Source organism: Ursus americanus, chromosome 3 (assembly GCF_024610735.1).
Source record: "Ursus americanus isolate L20-20 chromosome 3, mUrsAme1.1.p, whole genome shotgun sequence".
In the NCBI taxonomy this organism is placed as follows: Eukaryota; Metazoa; Chordata; class Mammalia; order Carnivora; family Ursidae; genus Ursus; species Ursus americanus.
In genome coordinates, this window is record NC_142129.1 from 37,425,128 (window position 1) to 37,449,886 (window position 24,759).

Sequence of the window (24,759 nt, forward strand, 5' to 3'; positions counted from 1 at the left end):
TTCATACTACTCTCCCACTCTCTTGGCCTTCCTGCCAGTCTGACTTTATTACAGTTACTCAGGTGCCCAAGATTTCCTCTAGACACAGGACTTTTGGATATGCTCTCAATCTGCCTAAAATGTCCCTTCTCTCTACAGTCCTCTTCACTTTCCCAGACTAGGTCAGATTCCTCTGTTAGAAGTATTTGTGGCTTCTGTTACCTTTCTTTCAGAGTTGTTAGCACAGCTAGGTTCTTAGGACATTGTTGGGTGAGTACCTGATTAATGTCCCTCTTTCCCTCTAGATTTGAAGTTCTTTGAAAAGATGGACTGTATCTATTTTTTGCTCATTTTTGTATCCCAGGGCATGGTACCTACAAGGTACTTAGTAAATGTTTATTAAATGAAGTGAAGTGAGAATTTAAATTTCACTTGTGAATCCAGTTATTTTACTACTCCATAGATACAATTTTCTGTAACATTGTTATCCCGTTCTCTAAATCCTCTAATACACAAAAAACCCAAATACATGTGAAAAGGCTTCTAAACTTAAATAGTTGAAAACAGGGCTTTGGTAGTTACATAATTACTTATCTAGCCAAATATTAATTTTTGTCTTTTACACGACTTAGAGGGTATGTTGACAGTTTTTTAAGGAGAGGGTACCTTTCTCACTCTGTGTGATTTTGGAAACCTTAAATACATCTGAAGTATCAATATTTGCCTGATTCCAGGGAAGACTATACACAGAAATATCTGAAACATCCTCAAAGCCTTTTACATTTCAATAGAAGGAGCATAATGCTTTTACTACTCGACTTTGTTGTACAGAGTTTTCTCAGTAGAGTGAACACTAAATCAGTTATCTAGCAAGTTCATATTAAAGGAAAGATGTTCAAAGAATTGTTCCACAAGACTTCTCATGCCTGGTTCTTCAAAGAATGCCTGCATGGTTTAGTAATACTAAACTATAAATAATTTTGAAGTGGAGAGAGAAGTTTGATGGCTTAATAAGAAAGGGGTCAGTTCACTCTGGACGCTGAGGTAGCTAGATGCAGAGATACTGTTTATAAGGATAAAGCTTTTTCTCCTTTTGTATCCAATTTTGTGAATTTCTTAAAAATATCTGCTTTGACTTTCTTACTACTTTCCTGAGTATACCCATAAACCCAAACATAGGTAATGTTTGAGTGTAGCTGCATAGAAAACAGTCTACATCATCAATGTCTTCTCCTCCCTCTCCCTCGTGAGCCGCATCCAATCAAGAAGCAACTGCTCTCTGTTCTGCCACTAGAGTATCTTGACTCTAATTATCTTCTACCTTTCCATCCTGGGAGTGTCCCATGTTCAGCACCAATAACCTACTAAGCATTCTCCCACTTTGGAGTTTGGCCCCCACCCACCTCCCTTAGTCCCTCCCTCTACTCAGTCCCTCCCTCTCACCATTGGCATTGTGCCTTCTGAAATACAAATCTGATGGCTCTATCATTTAAAACCTTTAAATGGCCCATAACAACAACAATAAATTAATATAAAAATTGTATTACATGCCAGCACTGTTCAAAGCACTGTACATATATTAAGTCATGACGGTGTCCTGGGACAGTAAATCTAGAAACTGTTACTCGCCATCACTTTCATATAATAATAAAGTTAATGTTGATTGAGTACCTGTTTGGACCAGGCACTGTTCTAAGCACATATTTTACAATATTGACTTATCTAATCCTAACAACACCTCATGAATAACAACTTTTTTTTTTAATTGTGGAAAGTGAATCACTGAATAAGGGGTTAAGTAACTTGCCGAAGGTGACATGGCTAATATAATAAGTGGAGAGACAGTATTCAAACCCAGGCAGACTAGCAGCAGAGTCCATGTTCCAAAGCCCCGCTCAGACCACCTTTCCAAATAAGCTCCCTGATTTGAGCGCCTAGCTCCCAGTTCTCATCTGGCTTTTCTTTCCAAGCACAGTCTTCGTTGACGTTGCATTCTCCTGTCTTATATTCTGTCACACTGAACCAAACAGATGCTCTTGTAAATGAATCCTTCTCCTGGACCACCTCGATTCACTCAAGCTCTTCATTGCTTCTGTAAAACATTTGTCTGAGGTTATGACCTAGCATGTTCACAGCTGAAAGGTTACACCGTAGTAATGCTATGGACTCTTGTTCCCACCCACTAAAATCTGCAGCCTAGAGAAATCAGCTGTGGTGATTCCCAAACGTGTTTATGCTAGTTGTACCTATTATGGTACACATTTACTCTGATTATTATACAAATTGATGAAATATGAAGGAAAGAAAATCAAATGTCTTGAAAGACAAATGTACAATGAGTTTTCTCTTTTAAATAGCTATACATGTGGTTAGACAACTGTGGACGTCTGGGAAAAAAATTGTCAAAGTCTAGAAGGATTCTTTATTCAGATTTTGTCACAAATATCATTTTTAAGTTTTCACTCCAACGTAAGAAGCTAAAACTGGGAATTCTAAACAGTGTCATATGAATATGGTTTAGAAAAGACTTACCAGACCTTCAACTTCAGAGCTTCAACCCAAAGAGAAGGCCTTCTTATCTTAAGAGATTGCATTAATTGAGCATTATATGTTTCATAATGCAATGATATGATTAAGAAATGAATGTATGAGAGGTGCCTGGAAGACTCAGTCAGTTAAGTGTCTGCCTCTTGATTTCGGCTCAGGTCATGATCTCAGGGTCATGAGATGGAGCCCCATGTGGGGCTCTCCATTGGGTGTGGAGCCTCCTTAAGATTCTCTCTCTCCCTATCCCTCTGCCCATCCTGCACTCTCAGGCACTCTCTCTATCTCTAAAAAAAAAAAGACAGAAGAAAAGAAAAGAAAAAAAGAAAGAAAGAAAAGGAAGATGCATGTATGATTTTTTTAGTATAATTTCATGCTTTACCAACTTAAAAAAAATATTAATCTGATAAATATCTATCTGGGTTGAGTTTGATGAGAGGATTTCTAATGTCTTTGAAATATGATACCATACTTACCTTCACATCCACATGTTAGCCAAACGACAGAACTCAGGGTTCTTCCAGTATTTACCTATGAGGCACTTTCTGATGTCTCATTTTCTGCCTTTGAATGTGCTTCCCTTTTGCCTGAAATGACTTTCCCTAACCTTCTGTTGATTTTAGATATTACCTCATCTGCAATATCTTTCCAGACATTTCAAGATTGGATGTATATTCCTCTAAATGTCTATTAGAAACAATCACCCAGACAAAATATATTGTAATTAAAAGTTTGGAAGAAATGAATGTATTCAATCTTTTTTTACTTTTTTTTTTTTCCTTTATGAGGAAGACATGATAGGACAGTTTTTAAAAAATATAAAGAAAAGTAATAAATTAAACTTTTCTAATCCTAGTATCCTATCTAAAATAAATCTATAGGGCAATCACAGATGTGATCATGGCTTAAAGATTAATAATATCATGGTGGTGAGGATAGAACCCATATGGCAAAGGAATCATGCAAAATTTTGACTTGAGAATGATGAGCTCCAAAACCTTTTTTTTTTTTTTTTTTTTGAAGGTGTGGTGGTCAGTCTGATTATTTGTAAAAGGGAAAGCTGTTAGTAATAGTTGTGCAACCGCAAAGCAGGTTACAAAATATGATACATAACTAACTATCAGTAAACAGCAAAGTAGGGTTTGGGTGGATGTAGTGGTTTCCATGGTAAGCCTATTTCATCTAATCAAAGTGATATTTTGTAATCATGATGAGGATATAATTATTAGCATTTATTATCTAAATGGGATGATTTTTGATAAGGGTGAAACAGGATTGTTTTTATTAGAATGAGATAGAAATCCAATAAGAAGATAAAAAGATTATGTTAATTATATGGTTCTGGTGCTTAAGAGAGAACATATGCTTCTCTTGAACTCACTTTCACTGGCGAATAGCCATTTAACCTACGATGTGCTGGAGCTGTGAAGCTGAAGTACTTAAATGTTGTGCTTCCCTGGTGATCCGTCTATATAACAAGCCCCCCAAACAAGTGGGTGAGATGAATGCAATTAGGTCTCAATAAGAACCATCACCCCAAAGTGAAGTGGCCTCACACCATGTACACTGAAATACTGTCTCTATAACCAATAGGAGCTTGGTGTGTGCAAAAAGCAGGGACTCCACTATGGAGGAGATTAGTGGATTTGAATGTCTCTGGAAGAATGGTTTTCATTGGCAGCTGAACATTCAGCTGTGTCCATTTTGCCCTGGGCTACTAGTCCTATGAAGATAATTATGTATGACAAGATCTTGTCACTTTTTATTAACACCCTTCAAGTGTCCCGCATTGCCTACAAAATAGAGTATATACTTCTTAGATTGATATTTAAGTTTCTCTACAGTCAGTCCATCCCCAACTTACAATGTACATTTGCTAGCTTCCACTAAACTGCATTCCAGCCTAACCAAAAAATTCAGGGTTTTTCTAACATGAATCCTTGATACACTTTATCATCTACGTGCTTTCACTCACATTTTGTACCACTCATGCCCATGTTCATATTTTTCTCATTTCCCAGATCAAGATCAGCTCAGTCAGAATTAATCTTTTTCTTAAAGGAGGATACAGTAGTCATTAAGTGCACAGACTGTGTGTATCTGGGTTCAGATCCTTTACTGTTTTCTTTCTTTGACAAAGCGTAAATTATTGTCATTAACTATATTACCTGATCCATAATAAGTACTCAGTTAAGAGTACTTTATTATCATTATTATATCTCGCATCCAGCACTTATCATGTTCTGCTTTATGTTGTAATTTCTATGTACATCATCCTTTGCTCTATATTATGTTTCTTGAGGTCAGAGGCTTTTCCATACTTAACTTTTTAATCTTCCTGAACACACTTTGATCAAATTAGTCTACAACATCCATAAAATGAATCCATTCAGATGTCAATGCCAATTATCTAATTCTATACTTTGTATATTTTGAGTTATTTTAGTTTATAATCATAAATTAATTACATTTCTATAAACTATAAGCCATTAATTTTTTTCAGTGATTCCTTTTACTATCTGGTATGTTACTGAAGGAATTTCCTAACTAAAAATCTAAGACAAAATGATCTTCACTTATGAAGATGGCAACCGATAGCCTTCTTAAATAATTATCTTATACTCAGTACCTATACTTACGTTTGATTCAAATTCTCTAAAAAATTAATTTGCAAATGAAGCTTCCATCAATGTGGGTAAAATGCCCATGAGGAAGATTATAAAGAGAAGCTTTAAAATTTGGTAATCATCATTTTGATTTTTAAAGGTCAATTAACACAAACTAAGTCAATTACCGTTGACAAACTAATCTCTCCAGGTCTCAAATTTCTTATCTGTAAAATGATTGTGTTGTCTGAAGGTATAAAATCCTTTCAGTTCAAGATACTATACGATGCTATTGTCGAAAATGAGAAGAAGAGTAACCTTAGTTTTTTATAGTATTTTAAAGAGGACTACTACCAGAATTCACACTCATCCAGTTAGTCAATATATATTTGTTGAGCACCTATAGAGAATACAGACAGGCACTTCCGGAAGACAGTGTTGAACAAGACATTTAAAGTCTCTGCCTTTATAGAATTTACAGTCAAGTCCAGAAGATAGACAAAAATCAAGTAATCCATGAGACAGATTATAAAGCCAGGGAACAGATAGTGCTATGAAGAAAAGTACGCTAAGGGGTAGAGGGTGACGAGGAGCTATTTAGATAGAAGATTTAAACAGGAACACAGAATGCAAAGAACATTCTGTGCAGAGCATAGCAAGTGCAGAAAAGGGCCAGAGTCAAGAGGTCTCACGGTGTGTTGAAGGAACATCGAAGAGGCTAGTGTGGATGAGGTAAAATGAGCAAGAGGAGTTGAGGCTGAAGGTGTAGTGAGGGAACAGATCCTGCAAAGCAGTGATTCCCAGAGCGGGGCAGTTTTGTGCCCCCACAAACATCCTAGAGATATTTGGCAATGCTTGGTGACGTTTTTGGTTGTCAAAACTGTGAAGGGGATGCTATTGCTATTAACATCTAGTGAACGGGAGCCAGGGATGTTACTAAAGATCCTAAGTTACACAGGATAGCTCCTCATGACGAAGAATTTTCTGGCTCAACCTATCTAGAGTGCCAAGATTAGGAATCTTGGGTGTAAGGCCTTGTAGGTTCACAGTAAGCAATTTGGATGTTATTCTGTGTGATGGGAAGCCATTGGAAACTTTTCAACAGGGCAGGAGTATGACACGATTAGACTTGTGTGGCGAATGACTAAAAATAGTGGAAAATAGAGACATAAAAACCAGTGAGAAAGTGACTGCAGGAGTCCAGGAAGCAGATTAGCTATGGGTTTTCTCTCCGGTTTCAAGTTTCACATGGTGATTTATGTTATCTAAACATTTACTTTAAGAGGACAGCAGTTTGTCTACATAGCAGAATATCTAGAAGATGTGACTATGGAGGACTGGCTCTTCAATTTATATGACACAATAATCTGAGCAATCACGTGTTTTCAAGATCGATGTTATCCACATGAATCTGATTTCTTACAAGCCGGATTTCCCCCATTACAGACTCAGTGGATATAGAAGTCTATTTTATGCTGTTTAGTATTATTCTGAGTTATGTGAGAAGTTTAATAAGACCTCATTAAAAGTGATTTGCTGTTCTTCCTATCCGAATTGAACATTCCCTGAATTTTGTCTTCCATAATGGAAAAGTCAGGCTTATGCTCAAGAGCACATTTCTTGGAAGCTGAGAGGATTGCTCTCTGCTCACTTGAGGCTTAGGTCATTGATAGCAACTATTCAAGGATCATTGTGAAACAAAATATCCTAGGAAGATTTAGATAAGCTTTATGTTTAAAACAAAACACCTTGGCATGCAGGCATTCTGGTCCATAATTTCATTCTTGAAATTCACTGGTCGGGACTGTGCCACCATGTCATAGTCCTATGTAGGGGGAAAGAAAAACATCTTTTCTGACTTTCACATAATTCACTCACATGTTTACATGGTATTCTGGTATTCTAGACATTATAATATGGTTTTATAATACAGATTCATGTAGGCTGAAACAAGTAAGGCTTGAGTTAGCAAGATCTCCTATTCAGTACTTCCTAAAACCTATATTATTCATATTTATATTTTATAAAGAGTAATCTGTAGCTGTCGAATTTGTAATCTAGTATGGTGACTTTTACAAAGTCATTATATTCTCTCTGTAATACTATTTGTTTGATTGAAAATGTTAAATAAAGATGTATTAAGGAATATTCTGTTGGAAGAAATGATTGATGATTAAATGAATCGCTGCTGACATTAATTAGGTAGCTCTACCATTTTGCAGTATTCGTCATGTAAAAAGAAGGGTCTCAATTCAAATTTAACCAAAATCCAATTGCTTCTTATGATGTAGTTGTATTTAGAAATGTTATTGGGGTGTAATTAAAACTTTTAAAAAAGGGTGATTTAAAAATTAATTACTAGTAATCAATTACTAGTAGATTTAAAAATTAATCACTAGTGGGGCGCCTGGGTGGCACAGCAGTTAAGCGTCTGCCTTCGGCTCAGGGCGTGATCCCGGCATTATGGGATCGAGCCCCACATCAGGCTCTTCTGCTATGAGCCTGCTTCTTCCTCTCCCACTCCCCCTGCTTGTGTTCCCTCTTTCGCTGGCTGTCTCTATCTCTGTCGAATAAATAAATAAAATCTTTAAAAAAAAATAATCACTAGTAATTTAAAGATTAATTACTAGTAATTAATCCAAAGGCTCATTAATTTTGTTTGTGGGAAATAAAGAAAATAGCATACATTCCTTTTAACGTTAAAAAGAATATTCAGGTTGCAAGACTGACATCAGAGCAAACAGATGGAAAATTGTTCGTATTTCCTCCAATATCTAAGGACCTTACCACTAGTAATTTAAAGATTAATTACTAGTAATTAATCCAAAGGCTCATTAATTTTGTTTGTGGGAGATAAAGAAAATAGCATACATTCCTTTTAATGTTAAAAGGAATATTCAGGTTGCAAGACTGACATCAGAGCAAGCAGATGGAAAATTGTTCGTATTTCCTCCAATATCTAAAGACCTTACATTAAACAATGAAATGTGTTTTTCCCCCTGTATACATAGCATGTGGAAAAACCCTACTGAAGTAAATGATGAATGATACAGATACCCAGGAAATTATTTTGAGAGAGGACTTTGTAAACAAGTGCAACAATACCATTTATAATAAATACTGATTTTTTTGAAAAATAAAACTATGCATTACAAGCCCTCTATTTTATTTAAATTGGTTTTCTAGGAAGCTTTCCATGGAATAATGATAGGAGTCACTATTTCTATTTCTGATAAGATCCAGTTTAGCAGTAGGTAAACTGATTATGGTGTTTAAACCTTTGGCATTTCATGTTTTTATCATTTTAGCAAAAACTAATTTTAAATATATGGAAGTTAGATACATTTTTATCTTTGCTATGTGGAGTTATCTTTTCTGTATTCAGATAGCTTATATAATGTTTATAATTATGCTGTAACTCAATACATTTACCTACTTAAAATTTTGACTTAATATGATCTAAGATAAGTTAATACTGGATGTATTATAACAGCATTTAGAATAGAAGAATAAGAAGAAACTAAGGAAAATAAGAGAAAAAATTAATAATAATATCTTTAGAGTGAAATAATTTAAATATGTTTAACTTTCCATCCCATTGCAGTGACTGGAAGTCTTCATTATAAAGTGGCTTATAAAATATTCCCCTTAATTTATGATGCTGTATTTCCAGGAAATAATGCACTAAGGAAAAGGAAATATTTTTTTCTGTAAGAGAATGGGATTTGAATTACCTATTACCTTCTTTACCTGTTAGCTCTTATCTATCCCTTCTTCATATCTTGATTCAGATATTCATAATGCCTTTCCTGGCTAGTTCAGACTAAAATAATACCATCCTTTGAACACCCATGTGGTTAGAAAGATTTGACATTCGTTCATATATTTATTCCTCCTTTTGTCAGATATTTTCTTGCAGATGCTTCCAACTTGTTAAATTTCATCTATGGTAGTTTAGATTGTCATATATATTTCACAGACTTTAGTTGCTTAAGTTCGAATCATGGTAGAAGTTATAATCTTGGTAGTAGGGACAAGATCTTATTCTTTTCTGTTCCTTTGTGCACATAGTAGTCATTCAATAAATGTGGTTCTAACAGAAAAGAAAAAGTGGCGTCCGCCTTCTCACAGAGTTCATAAGCTTATCCTCATAAACTAACCCTAACTCACAAGGTAACACAGCATTAACTACACGTCATTGCTGGATTGATCAGCACAGCGTAAGTATGTATTATTTATGTGGCCTGACCTAGCATGGATGGAATCTAATGTTTGATAAATGTTGGTATCTTTCTCAAATTTTCACTAACAACTACAGTGATTTTTATGGACAGCCATAGATATTTTTAAGGTGTATGTTTAACAGGAGAAAACATTCTTTTAAGGAAATTGTCACATCTATGCTCCTATAATCCAGATTTAGAAAAAAAAAAGTACATCAGGAATATTCACTGAAAAAATTCTTAGCTGTACTAAGAGCATTCATATTAAATTTATAAAATTAATTCTGCAACTTTATTGTGAAGACATATAAACCTTACTTCTTGTTTAAAGGAACTAAATAGATTTGCTCTAATCACCTAGCAACAATCTGCAGTCTATTTAGAGAATGACATTTCATTTTTTTTCCACTGAAAAGATGTTAAGACCTATTCTTTGGAATCTCAAATAGTTATGATCCATGGTAAAATGGAAAGGGAATTATAGAATCTGGTTTATATGGTCTTTGCCCTGCAGCTAACTAGGTGACTTCACCTAAATGTTTTTTGCCTCTACTTGATGTATACCAAGGGGAGTTTTATTAGATCATTGCTGGTGTCTTTCCAACTGTGATCTTAAGAAATGTCCTCATTTAACAGTTTACTCTAAGTGATTCAACTTCCTAGAAATATTATCACCTAATTTGCTTAAATTCACCCTCTATTAATTACATATATTTATTTTTTTAATTACATGCCATTTCTAATTCAGTACAAGCTCCAAGGAAAAGAGTATTGAATCTCCATAACTTAGCATTTTTATACTAAGCAAATATAACAATTGGTAGCATTTAGAGTTAGAAGAGAGAATGGGTATATTGAACAGTAGAAAAGCTTACCACGTTGTTATAGCAGAGATCTTTGGACGTTTTAGAATATTGACCCTGACCATGGATTTTAATAAACAAAATTTAACTTTATTTATTAAAGAGTTTTAAGCTCACTTCCCTGCTTAAAATCCTTCTATAGCATAAAATAAGCATCAGTGTTTTCATGATCAGGTCCCATAAACACTTTAATCTCATCTCAGAGACCTGATATCATTTTGTCTGGGTGCTAATGAAGCTATTATTTTCCTGATTTATTGTTTTATTATGATTATCAAATTCTCTGTAGCCTTTTGTTTTATGTGTCTCTCTTATGAGCAACATGTAGCTATAATTTTTACGCAGTTGGACAATATTTTTTTTCAGTTAGCTATATTAGTTCATCTAGTTTTATTATGATTAGTGATATATTTAAATGCCATCTTATTTTGTGTTTTCTATTGATCCTGCTTTTTCTACTTTTTAATTTTCTGCATTCTTTTGCATTAACTAAGATTTTACTTTTGAAGATTTATTTGTTTTAGAGAGAGAGAGTGTGTGTGCATGAGTCAGGGGAGGGGCAGGGGGAGAGAATCTTCAAGCAGACTCTCCACTGAGTGTGGAGCCTGACATGGGGCTCAGTCTCACCACCCATGAGAGCATGACTTGAGCCGAAACCAAGAGTCCGAAGCCTAACTGATTGAGCCACCTAGGTGCCTCTACATTAACTGGGATTTTTAAATTCTATATTCAGTCTACTGGTTGGGGAGTTAATAGACAACATTCCCACTGTGATTCCTAGAATTATTTAAATGCATACCAAACAAAGTCCAAAGATAATAAATATCTCTACTTTTCACTAGAAAAATTCAAAAACCTAGAAAAAATTATTTTCAATCACTTTCCTCCTTTTCTGCATGTTATTTGTATAAGTTGTCACATGGTAGAGTGAGAGAGTAGGGGTGGAGAGTGGGGGAAGTAGACAGAGAGAGATCACTCCAGCTCTCTCTAGTCTCTTCTTATAAGTGTACTAATCCTCTCATGAGGTCCCTACCCTTCTGCCCTGATCTAAACCTATCTCCCAAAGGCCCCATCTCCATGTGGGAGATAGGGCTTCAACATATGAATTCTGAGGAAACATAACTCATCCATAGCACAAGGTAATTCAACTAAGAAAGAATAATCTTTTTTTAAAAAAATGGGGTTAGAAAATTTGGATATCCATATGCAAAAAAGAAAGAAAGAAAGAAAAGAAAAAGAAAGAAGGAAAGAAAGAAAGAAAGAAAGAAAGAAAGAAAGAAAGAAAGAAAGAAAGAAAAAATGACCTTGAACTTTCTTTTGTACCATATTTTTTTAGAAAGGCTTAAAACTAGAAAGGTAGAAGAAAAAAATAGAAAAAAAGCTTTGTGATTTTGGATTAGGCAAAGATTTCTTGTGGCATAAAAAGCATATATTATAAAAGAAAAAATGAGAAATAAACTTCATGAAAATTTTAAATGCTTGTTCTTTGAAGAAAACTGTTAAGAAAATGAAAAAAAAGTCACAGATTAGGAGAAAATATTTACAAAAGCATACATCTGGTAAGAGTTATATCCAGATTATATAAAGAAGTTATACAACTCAATAATAAGAAGCAAACCACTGAATTTCATTTTTCAAAGCTTTAATAATTCACCAAAGAAGAAAGCAAATGGCAAATGCATACTCAGAAATATTAGTCATTAGAGAAAAGACAGGTTAGCATTCAGTTACCATATGACCCAACCATTTCACTTATAGATACTTGTCTATATATATATATATATATATATATATATATATATATATATATATATATATATATATATATATATATATATATATACTGAAATATTCATAGCTGCTTTGTTGATGATAGCCAAAAACTGGAAACAACCCAAGTGTCCATGAACTATTGCTTGGCAAACCAACTGTATATCTATATATTGTTAAGAAAAAAATGGTAGCAAATTTCTAATACATGCAACATCATGAACTAATCTCAAAAGCATTAGACTACTTTAAACAAGCCAGAAATAAAAGAATACATATTGAATGATATCATCTGTAGGAAAGTCTAGAAAGGCAAAACTGTAGTGATAGGAGCAGCTCAACCCAGTTACCTGGAGCCATGGATCTCAGTGAGGGCAGATGGGCCTGCTGAGGGAAGTGAGGAAACTTTGTTGAATAATTTGAGTGTTTTATATCTTGATCTAGTGATCATATGATTGTATAGATTGTTAAATCTCATTGAATTGTATACTTAAAATGACTGGGTTATATTCCATGTAAATTATACCCTAGTATGGAAACTCTGCTGTTAGTTTGAAGATAATCTACCTTTTTTTCCTCTGGCAGCATCTCAAAAATTTGTGGAGGCAAGAGGGTCTTTAGGGTTCTACAAATGCATTACATTGTATCAAGGTGTGATTTCTTTATCCTTATCTTTCTTGTGGTTGGTTCACTGTGCAGACTCGGTGAGTTCACGCTTTCATCAATTCTGAAAAGTTCTCTACCACTATTGCCTTTCCTTGTTTTCTTTTATTCTCTTCCTTTGGGACTCTTATTACACTTACGTTACATTTCCTAGTAATGTCCTCTATGTCTCTTAACATCTCTTATATTTTCTTTTATTTCTTTACCTCTCTGTTCTAAATTCTAAATGACTTTTTCTTTAGCTTTTAGTAATCTGCTTTTTGTCCACCTATTTAATTATATACAGTTGGTCCCTGAATAACATAGATTTGACCTGGGTGGGTCCACTTGTATGTGAATTTCTTTTGATAAACATAGTACACTACTGTAAATGTGTTTTCTCTCCATTATGATTTTCTTAATAACATTTTCTTCTCTCTAGCTTACTCTGTTGTAGGAATACAGTATAGAATACATATAACATAAAAATATGTGTGAATTGACTGCTTATGTTATCAGAAAGTTTTCTGGTCAATAGTAGCTATTAGTAGTTAAATTTTGGGGGAGTCAAAAATTTTATGAGGATTCTCTACTGCAGTAGGGAGTCAGCGCCCAACCCCCACATTGTTCAAGGGTCCACTGCATTTTAAAATTTAGAAGTTGTATTTGATTCTTTTTCAATTGTCTGTCCTTCAAAAATAAGGTAGTGTTTCTTGCTCATTTTTTAAAGTTCCCTTTTTAATTCTTAAAAAAATATTTAAATATGCATAATTTATATTCTATGTCTGATAAATCCAGTATTTTAAGTCCTCGGGGGTCTAATTCTGCCTTTTATTGTTTGCCTTGACTCATTAATACCGGCTGTTTCCTTGTGAGTTGTGTTATATTGGATTATGAGCTCTTACTGGCTGGGACTTAGCTATAGAAAACCTGAAAACTCTGAAATGAACAGTTTTTCTTGAAAAGACTCATACTTCCTTCTGACAGATTCCGGGGGCCAAGTCAAGTTAACTCTAAATTTTCTTAGACAACACAAGCTGTGTGAATTTGAACCCCAATCTCATCTTTGAGCAGGATGTGGATTCTCAAGGGAGAATTACTGTCTCTTCTAGATGCCAACACTTGATAGACAAGTGTCCTTCTTGTTTTCCTTTCCTGATGGTAGATTTTTTTTTTCTAGTCCAGTATATCAGTGATGATGATGATGAAAGAGATCTAGTTCCAACTCCTGATCTTGCATAGTCCTGAGCCCTTGACATCTAGCCCCTTCAAGATAATGAAAACCAGGGGTCTAGGATCCAGGGAGTAGTAAACATATTCAGCAAAGCCACTCCTTTGGACAATGAGAATAATCAATACAATTGTTTGAAAAATAAAGAAATAAAATACTTCAATAAATCATGAATTATTAATACTAATTACCTAAGTTAAGAATATGTGTATATTTGGGAAATACTTTAAATATGAATTTGTTTCCTTCTTGTGGTATCAAGGCTTATATTGATAATTTTGTATTCAACTGATGACACTGAAAAGACTATGAAATTTAAAAAAAAAAATGTTTCAAGGTCAAATCAAATTGGAGGCAATCATTCTTCATTCCATTTATAAGACCTAGTAACTTGTCTTGGTAAAGCTAGTACTAAAAATGCCTCTTTGTAGACAGGTAGTTAAAATACCATACAGAACTCATTTTTGACTGTCAAACCAAAATTATTTGCAAGCCATAGATACATGCAACCTTGTATGCTGACACCTCACTTAACTGTTAAATCACCTGAAAGATTATCTTGTCTCTCTTTTATGTGAATTCAGAAGCACAAAGCTATTTAAAATTCCTTCTCCAGAGGAATTCTATTAGGAGTATTATATTTCTTTGGCAGTCCTAAAAGGAACCAGCTCGATATTTTAACATCATATTTTTTAAAACTACTTTGGGTTATTTTTTAAAAAGTTAGATTGAAACCTGAGAAATATGCACTATGCAAATGAAATGAATTTTATCAGAGTTCTACAGCTCAAAGTACTCTTTCACACCTGTCTGGTATCAAGGTAAACCACTCCTATTAGCACTGTGACATTAAAAAATGCAAGTGATTAATAAGTGAAAACACAAATAGGTTGTGTTTTCACCTACTACTCTTTGCATATTTAAATATGCACAAACAGATAGATTGTGTTTTCACATGTAAGTTTTAGAGTATCCCAGAAGGGCATATGAATAAAAAGGAAAAAAAAAAAAAGATTTATTGTAGCATAAAAAATAGTCTATAGTCACAGTGCAACTGTGGGGAAAAGAAATTATTGAAGCGTAGCTCAGGTAATTTTAAGAGACTGATGCTAATAGATAGTGGTGGCTGAATACATTCTGAATTATGAAAAGAAAGAAAATAGTGGACAAAGGAAGACAATAGCAATAATAACTACCACTTATTGGGTTCTTACCATATATCAGAACTATACTGAGTGCTTAAAAACAGTCTCAACTATACGAGAATCCATTTATCAAGTGTTTAATACATACCACTTTATTCATGGAACAACTCTTTGAGTTAGGTACCATTTTTTGCTCTGTTCTCCAAATGAGAACACTGACAGAATTGCGTCAACTTTTCCAAGGTCACATGAACTTGAAAGTGTTCAGTCAGATAAAAAAGCCAAAAGAGGCTGATTGCAGAGACTATGCCCTCTAGTAACCTCTCCAGTACATTCTCATTTACCTACTGACCTTCATCTCAACCGGGGTATGTCTTATTCATCCTATTTTAAAGATAGGCAGATGGAGGTTGACACTAAGTAACTCGCACAAGATTACTTAATGAGTTCTAGTGGCAAGATTAGAACTGGTTTAGTCTGCTTCCAGACTCTGAACTTTCCACCCTATTATTCTGCCTTTGTTGCAGTATTTTTTATTCTTCAGTTACTCAGTCATTTGGTCATTTATTTAACAAATATTTGTTGAACACTTTGTACAGTGCTTTCTTCTGGGCTCTGGGGATGCAAAGAAAGTGAACAAGAAAGGCAAAGTTCCAAAGTTTTATATTCTAGTTGGGGGGGGGGGGGGCGGGGAGATAGGCAATAAACAACAAAAAAAACCCAGTAAGTGAATGTCAAGTGTTAGTAGCTGCAGTGAAGAAAAATAAGGCATTGTAAGAGGCTAGAAAATGGTGGGAAGATGGGCGTATTCAACGTTTTTAGATAAGATGGTCAATGCAAGGAAATGTGCAACTGTCACTGGTAATTTTACGATACTGTCATTTTCTATCACAAGTATCTTGACTCCCTGGTTCATATGACATTGAAACTGAATCTGACTTTTATATCATTCTTCTGGTTTCCAGAAGAATATGCTTGACTCAACTCTACCATTTCAATGCAGAAATGATTTTATGCTGGTTTTATTTCATAATTCTGCTTGAAGAGGCAAAATGAGTAATTGTTTTCTTTCTAACTACCCAAAATAGCCAGCATAATAAGGTGAACAAATGTTTGGACTTAATAAGAAAGTGTGCCTTGCCAACAATTAAGTAAAAGGGTCTTCTCCCGTCATTAACACTTGATGTGGGATATTAGTTCTTAGAGGCAATCTCATGGTAAAAACAGTAGTGATATCAGGATCTAATTGACAGTTTTTAATTGAAGAACACTTATATTACAGAGTATATGATGGTGAGATGTGTTCAACTTGTTTTTGCTTTTCTTTAAAAAGCTGAAACTCTTCTTCCCAGTAGTAATTAAAAATAAACGGCAGTCATTAACTTACTGTGGGCTTCTAATGGCCACAGCATTGCTTCCTTGCATGAATGATTTACTGATCTGGAGCAAAGTAATTCAACACTGAAGTTATCTTGAAAATTAAAAACCATTCTAGATAATGAATAGTTTCAATTTCTATAGCACCAATTTATGTGTGGTCTTTTTTGTTTTTTTAATGTTCTTCTTCACACGTACCACTTGCTAACTAACAAAAATGGTCTGAAAGGGATTCTACACCAAGGAATAGCTCACAAAGCTCAGTTTCTATTCTTAATTCTATAGACTTAGGGGCGACGTCCACTCATTCATTCAACCAACATTTACTGAGAAGCTTCTTTAGGCTAGGCATTTTCCCAAATGCTTTGGGGAGTAAAAAAAAGAAAAAAAAAGTCTCTACCCTCAAAAGAATTTATTATAGAATTGAGTAATATTTTATTCTCATCTTGTTCCTCTTATGAAATTGGTTGTATCATAATTTAGTTGACCATTCTCGTGTTGTAGAATATTTAGGAAATATATATATGATATAAAAGCTTTTGTTTAAAAGAATGAAAAAAGCTTGTGTTGCGGTTGTGAGGGAGATCTGGCTGTGACATCTGTCACCCCATTGAAAGCAAGGGTTGATTCAGCCAAAGGGGCTGGCTAGGCGGGTGTCCCCTTCCTCCCTCACTGCTCCCTGTGCATCCCTCCTGACACATGCTGCTTACTCTGGGAAGAGGAGGACCTTTCCCAATAGAGAAGGGCTGTTCTTCGGTCAAGGGTATAGGAGTAGCTGCATTCCCCTGCTAAAAACGCCAAGCGAGCTGCCCAGGTCCATTTGTAGAATGTAGTCAAACTTCCAAGACTCCAGACACATCCAAATAGGGTGCTGCATGTGGCAGTCTGCCTTTCTTAAAAAAAAAAAAAAAAAAAAAAAAAAAAAATTGTTTTGAATGCTCCTAATAATAAATATTTGTTCATATTTCTGATTATTTCTTTGGGGTGGATTTCTACAGAATGGCATAATAACTAGGTCAAAGGCATGTACATTTTAGTCTCTTAACAAATTTGATGAAACTAAGTCCCAAATTGCAAAATAGGAAAAAAGTTGTATCATTTTATATTGCCACCAACACTGTAGGAGAGAGCCTTTCCTTATTCCATTTCCTTGTCAGCCTTAAGAGTATACAGTGTTCCTGGAGACCTGGGTGGGTTGTCAGTTGAGCATCTGACTTTTGATTTAGGCTCAGGTCATGTTGGCTCTGCACTGGGCTCCACACTCGGTGCAGAGTCTGCTTGAGGATTCTCCCTCTCACTTTCCCTCTGCCTCTCCAGCCCCCTCAAATAAATAAATAAATCTTTTTTAAAAAAGGAATATAGAATGTCCCACTAAAAGTGTATCATTGATCATTAATCTTTAATTTAGTCTTCCAAATTGTTAAAAAGTTTTTCATTTGCAAGAATAATTTATGGGGCGCCTGGGTGGCTCAGTTGTTAAGCGTCTGCCTTCGGCTCAGGTCATGATCCCCAGGGTCCTGGGATCGAGCCCTACATCGGGCTCCCTGCTCAGTGGAAGGCCTGCTTCTCCCTCTCCCTCTGCCCCTGCTTGTGTTCCCTCTCTTGCTGTCTCTCTATCAAATAAATAAATAAAATCTTTTTTAAAAAAAAAATAATTTATGAAATAAAATAATACTGATAAAAAATTTCAGCTGATTTTGATAGTTTAAACCTGACAAGGGATCATCCAGGGTTTTGTCGTTGTTTCTTATATACACTGATTTTTAGAATATTAAGAGGTTATGAAAAATGCTGTTGGTTTGAGAAGTTTAACTAAAAAAAAAAAAAAAAAAAGGGGGGGGGGCGCCTGGGTGGCACAGCGGTTGAGCGTCTGCCTTCGGCTCAGGGAGTGATCCCAGCATTCTGGGATCGAGCCCCACATCAGGCTCTTCCGCTATGGGCCTGCTTCTTCCTCTCCCACTCCCCCTGCTTGTGTTCCCTCTCTTGCTGGCTGTCTCTATCTCTGTCAAATGAATAAATAAAAACTCTTTAAAAAAAAAATGAAGTTATAGAGGAGCTTCATGGTTCACCTATGATTGCCTGTTGCATCTTCATAACAGCATTTTTGCCCTTTGTTTCTTTGTATGCTCAACTGCATGATCTTTCTGTTCTCATCTCATTGGTTATGTATGCTCTTTATTTCTAGAACCATGGGCCACAAAAACCGGTATGTCAAAGTTCCCCGGGGTCACATCTGGGTTGAAGGTGATCATCATGGACACAGTTTTGACAGTAATTCCTTTGGGCCGGTGAGTCATTTTGTTGCATGATAATAATTGTATGTCACATGTAGGAACAAAATTATGACACGTGGGTTGCTCAGGTAGTCCAGCCAAGACTGATCGTGAATTGTATAGTGAAGCAGTTTATATTTGAAAAGTTCCTTTTAAATACTATCTGGATAATATAAGCTGTCAAGGTGTATGTGTGTGTGTTTCATAGAAAAGAACTTGAATCCTTTAGTAAAGTACCAAAGATGGTTTCAGCAGGTTGACTAATCCCAGTAAGAAGGTCTAGTTTTTTTCTCCACAGAAACACTTTGTGCCTTATGTTTTCAGTTAGTGTTTAATAGATATAATGTGTAAAAGACCCATAAGCATCAGTTTTCTAAATCGTTTGCAAGTATGATGGAAATCATATTGGTAAGTCCCATTTTGTCTGCATTTAATTTGTAACAGAAATGTGGACATTCCTTATGCCTTGTCTATTGTGATTAAACTGATATTTTGTAATTTTTTTCATTTTGAAATGCATATGGAAATTCTCTGTGAACCCTTGAAATAAGTCATAATCTAAAGTGAAGAATATTTTAGTTAGTAGAAACTGAACCTGACTTCCATTTACGTACATCTGTTTAAAAACTTGAATCTTTAGATCATTTAATTTTCCTATGGCTAGACCTATCTATCCTAGTTATGTACGTATAAATTAATATCAAGCACCTTCAGATATGTTCTCAAAAAGAATTACCCACATTCTTTTGTGTAAAACTAAATATTGGTGGTCACTAAGCAATTTCTGTCACGTATTATGAGTGACCACTATTATTGTCACTAGAGGGGCAGCCACTTTGAACTACCTTTGGCTTAAAGTACAGTAAGAGATGTGGGGTTGGATGGGTGTTATATAGATAAGTGGGAGAAAACTTTAAATGAGATTACTTCTATTTCTTTGAGGGGGGAGGGTTTGCAATGGTGATAATAAAACCGTCTAAGGTCTTTTTTGCTTTTGAATAGTAATTATTACAGAAATGCGATTTAATCTTTTTAGGGCATATCAAAGATGGAATGAACAGATTGGAAATGTTGTAGGTCATTTAGAATGTAGTAGAAGTGACTTACGAAAAAATTTAGTAGCAACCTGAAAGTGAAAATAAAGCATCTAAAAGCAGTTTTATTTCTCTCTCATCAATGAGATTAAATCTATTGAGTGTATCATGTTGTTGGTCAAATCCACATCAAAATTTTGGTTAGTTTTGGTTTGGGTTTTAATTCATTTGGGTAGTGACTCTGAAATCAAGTGTTAAAATTATTGTGTTTTGTTATCAGGTGTGGGCTGTGCGCTGAATAATTAGGTACTCATAATAAAGTACTAAAGTTTGAGATTGCTTTGCTTTTTCTTTATGAATAAAGCCAATGTGATATTGCTTATATAGTTAATATTGTCAATCAATCATATTCCATATGCTTTCTTATTTGGAGAGAAAATGATAAAGTTGATAGAATACTGGGAATTGCCTGTAATCCTCAGTGTATCATATCTATTACGCAGCTCTTACTGTGCTCCGTCTTCTGTTGTGTGCTTATTAATAGCATTTCGTACTGTTGAACTATGAATATACCCAGGAAGGTGTATCAGCTATGGAAATATCCTCTGTCGCTTGTATCTTTAAAAGAAAGAGAAAGCAGGGCACCTGGGTGGCTCAGTCAGTTAAGTGTCAGACCTTGATTTTCCTCAGGTCGTCTCAGGGTCCTGATATTGAGCCTTGCGGTGGGCTCCCAGTGTAGAGCCTGCTTAAGATTCCCCCTCTCGGGCTCCTTCTGCCCATCCCCCTGCTCGAGGCATGCTCACTCTCTCTAAAAATAGATGGAAGGAAGGAAGGAAGGAAGGAAGGAAGGAAGGAAGGAAGGAAGGAAGAAAGAAAGAAAGAAAGAAAGAAAGAAAGAAAGAAAGAAAGAAAGAAAGAAAGAAAAGAACGAACCATGTATGAAGGACCCCATTGTGTTTATTACAATAAGAATCTACAGTATGCAAAACATTGATAAATGTATTGTGTGCAGCACTTTAATGCCATTTGGTTTAAATTATATTTTTAAATGAAGTCTACTTCTTCAATATAACATGACCAGTAATAAGAGTCAGAGGTACAAAACCACTGTGAAATTCAGTGGTTATTTTCTTCCCTTTTTAATTGTTATAAACAAACAAACAAGCATAAAGTCCCTTGGTTCATGGGGTGGACTAAGCTATCAATGTCTATTCACTTAACTAGTTTTATCTTTATTTGTCAAAATTAGGTGAAGAACATTTCTAGGATAAAGGAAGATGTTTGTCATGTCCTGTATAAAGCTATTTGTATTTGATGAGTGACAGTACATCTTTTTTTTTTTTTTTTTTTTTTTACTTTTACAATGAACTCTCCTGTTTTGTGTACCAACAGCATTTATGACTAGGAAAAATTATTAATATTGATGCTCCCACGCACATCTTAAAAGGACAAAGGGGAAACAAGCAAAATAAAACTTGCAATCCTTATTTAAAGCTAAACTGTGATATACTGGATTGTAGAATTTTCTTATTGCATTTAAAAAATATTTTGTTTATTTATTTGAGAAAGAAAGTGAGAGGATGAGTGGGGAGAGGGGAGAGGGAGAGAGAGAATCTCAAGCAGACTCCACATGGTTTATCAATCAGTACACTTGGAGGTGGTATGTGGAAGGTCAGTAAGCTGTAGGCTTTCTGGCTGGTTGATTCATTTCTCCCACTGTAAGTAGGAAATGCACATTTTCTTGATGTAAACAGTCTATCTTAAGGCAGCCAGGATTGTCTCTGAGATGCTTATCTTGGCTTTTTGGAAACTGATTGAAGTCTTTATCCTTCATTTGCCTCCCAAATAATTTCAGAAATGTATCCAAATAGTTTTACATGCTTTAACTCTTTGAATAGTAATCCTATTCTATAATAGAATTTACCTAGTTTATTTTAAATTGTAGCCTGCTAGCAATCATAACGGAGCTGACTTTTCCATATTCAGGTAGACTTTTGCTTGAAATCTAAAGAAGAATAAGAAAGAATGTCTCGTTCTGGTGTTTTTCTAGTTTGTTTTATTATTTCTTATTTATTCTTTAAAATTTCAATTTGCTTTTCTGATTCATTTTATTGCCACTCTGGGCTTTCAAGAGGGAATGAAATAGTTATGAGTAAAAGATGAATAATGGATTATGAATTTAAAGATAGCAATATTGATATAGCAGTAGAATACAGACAGCAGACCAAGATCCAACAGCTGTACTTTTAAATTATAGAGAAGGACATTATAGAAAGAAACAGAAAATCAAATAATTTTGGTTATGGACCTCATCAATCAATTAACTTGTATGGGTCTACATTTCCTCATGTATAAAAGGAAGAATATTTTCGTCTTTGAATTTGTCTTAAATAAATAAATAATAGAATGAGTATATATTTTATCAATGAGTGATAAAATTTATTTACTCGTACTCCTATGATATATATAATCAAAAGATATATCATCACAGTTTTAGTAAACTTCCTTAGCAACCTAAAATAAGAGCATAATTAAATAAAATATGGTTCAGAGGATGAAATAGTATGCAGTCATTAAAAATTACATTTGTGACATACATGACATAATGTTCATGTTATTGTTTTAAGTAAAAGGATAAAGACCAGAATATACAGTATTATGTTAATTGTTTCCAGATGTTATGACTATGGTTGATTTGTTTTTATACCTTTGTACTTTTTTTTTTGTTTTAAAAGATTTGCAACAAGTTTTATTATTTTTATAATTAGGAAGAAAAGTGAGTTCTTTTAAAAAGTAGAATAATGTTGTTTAATGTAAATGGCCTCTAAGTTTCTTTCTGACTCTTACATTTTATGGTTCTATGACCAGAGGGAAAAATATCACACATATCACTTGGTAGGAAATGTTTCAATTATGAAAAATACCTCTGTGGAATATCTTCATGCTAAGCCTCTTGAATATATCATCATAACACAATGATAGAAAATGTCCTGTCTTATAATATGGATTCACTAATGTATGACTTTAGCTTAGATTTCTAGTGTAAGAAATAGCTTCTGTAATTTTCCTTTAAAACTGTGATAATTATCTAGAGGTGTTTTTCAGTTACTATTTTACTGGATAATATATTAAAGATATCTGATGATTCCTATATATTGCTTTATGATTGCTTAGAATTTTTTGATAAGCTCTTCTCTTACCAATTCTTTTGTTCTATGAAATTAGTGTCTTTCTCTTTACCGTCCCTACTTCCATGTAGATAACATTAAGACACTTTCTCCTGTAGTCATGTTGTTCTTTGCAAACACTCTGAAGTAACTGATTATAATTGATATTGGTGAATTTTCTGCTTGCTTTAAAATGAAAGTGCATTTGGGGTGCATGGGTGGCTCAGTCTGTTAAGTGTCTTCCTTCAGCTTAGGTCATGATCCCAGTTCTGGGATTGAGCCCTGTGTTGGGCTCCATGCTCAGTGGAGAGTCTGCTTCTCCCTCTCCCTCTGCTGTTCCCTCTGCTCCTCCCCCTGCTCTTCCCCCTGCTTGTGCGCACTCTTTCTCTGTCTCTCAAAATAAATAAGTACACTCTTTAAAAAAAAATTAAAATGGAAGCTCATTAAAAGCAAGTATTTGTGCGTGTACATGCATAGTTGTGAATTTTCAAATAGTAATTTTTAACTATTTCAGATTAGCAGACTTTTCGTCAGTTAAAAATGTTCATAACATTCATTCTTCCATTTACTATATTCATTTCAGTACTTATATTCCAAATATCCTCATAGCTATTCATTCCCTGTGGTGAAAACACCAATGTGACTCTTTCCGTGTCTTCCACTGAGTTCGTGCGTTTTCTCCCTTTCAAGTTTTTCTTTCATTCCATCTAGCTACGAGTCACAATCCCCTGAGATCCTCTCAGTGTTTGCTGTATAGTGATTTGTTGTAAAGAATATATGTTATAATTCTAGTTTCTTAGTATCTAAATCAAGTAATTTATTTTTACTTCATTGACCAAAGACCATTAGAAAAAGAACTTTTGGCTTAAACATTTCAAGGCAAAGATAACCTTTCGAAGAATGTATAAAAGTATTTTGATTTTTAGGTTTGTGATCATAGTGTCACCTTGTGAACAATTTGTGTGCAGGCACCATGAAGCAGAACTGAACGATTTGGATGTAGAAACTATGCATGATGTACTGCCTTTATCTGAGAATGGAAACTGCAAGTTATACTAAGTATAAATTCTTTTTAGTTCCAAGTCATTTGGAAAATAGCTAATCTAATCACTTATTTCATGGGTACCTAATTAAATAAAATATTAGCCCTCTAGAACATTTACCTGAAGAAAATATACCTATCAGGAAATTATAGTTTTAGAATAAATGAGTAGTAGAAATATTACTTATTAAACGAACCAATTGTCTACAAGTGATGACATATAAGCAATCATTGAAACGAAGATTACAATTCCATAGAATGCCTTTCGAACCTAATGAAGTTCAAAGTCTTTTACTTAAAAAAAAGTGAAAAAGTAAAGAAAAGGAGCAAAGTTTATGTTTTTATATCATGCAAGCCTTTTGGTTATGTCATCAAGGCACATTTTGAGCATCTACAATTTGTCCACATTTGATTCTGGCCTGGATTCTGATGGGTAGAATGGGTCAGAAGAGATGAGGATTGTATTAACGAGAGATAGGTTGCTAGATTACGTAATGTACGTGGGAAATGAACATTTTAAGAGGTTTACTATCTAGTCATGCCTGTTTTGAACGTTTTCCCTACATTACAGATTTTTGGTAGAAGAGAAATACAGTATGTGATTAGGGCAGAAAACAAGATTCTTGGAGATGCAAGAAAGCTGAAAGAAAGATAATAGGTAGGGAAGTTTTTATATTTTTGAGACCACAGGACAAAGGGAGGAATTGGGACAGAACCTGGGGAGACATTTAAAACGTTCTGCTGTTATAAGGACTGAGATTCAAATCCTGCATAATAAGGAGCACATTGGACTTGTAGGTCTTCCCAGACCTTTGGTCTCAGTCATCAGGAATGCGCTGATGCCTGGAAGGAGCAGGGATGAG

General features: G+C 34.7%; 1 protein-coding gene across 3 annotated transcripts in view; it reads left to right on the forward strand.

Annotated features, from left to right (window-relative positions):
* IMMP2L (inner mitochondrial membrane peptidase subunit 2) overlaps positions 1-24,759 on the forward strand; it is an 825,524-nt gene that overhangs the window by 597,944 nt on the left and 202,821 nt on the right. For all 3 annotated transcript variants that reach the window (XM_087860894.1, XM_087860895.1, XM_045792831.2), the window contains one exon: positions 18,566-18,668. In XM_087860894.1, the coding sequence (XP_087717020.1) occupies positions 18,566-18,668 (103 nt within the window). The remainder of the gene's footprint in view (positions 1-18,565; positions 18,669-24,759) is intronic.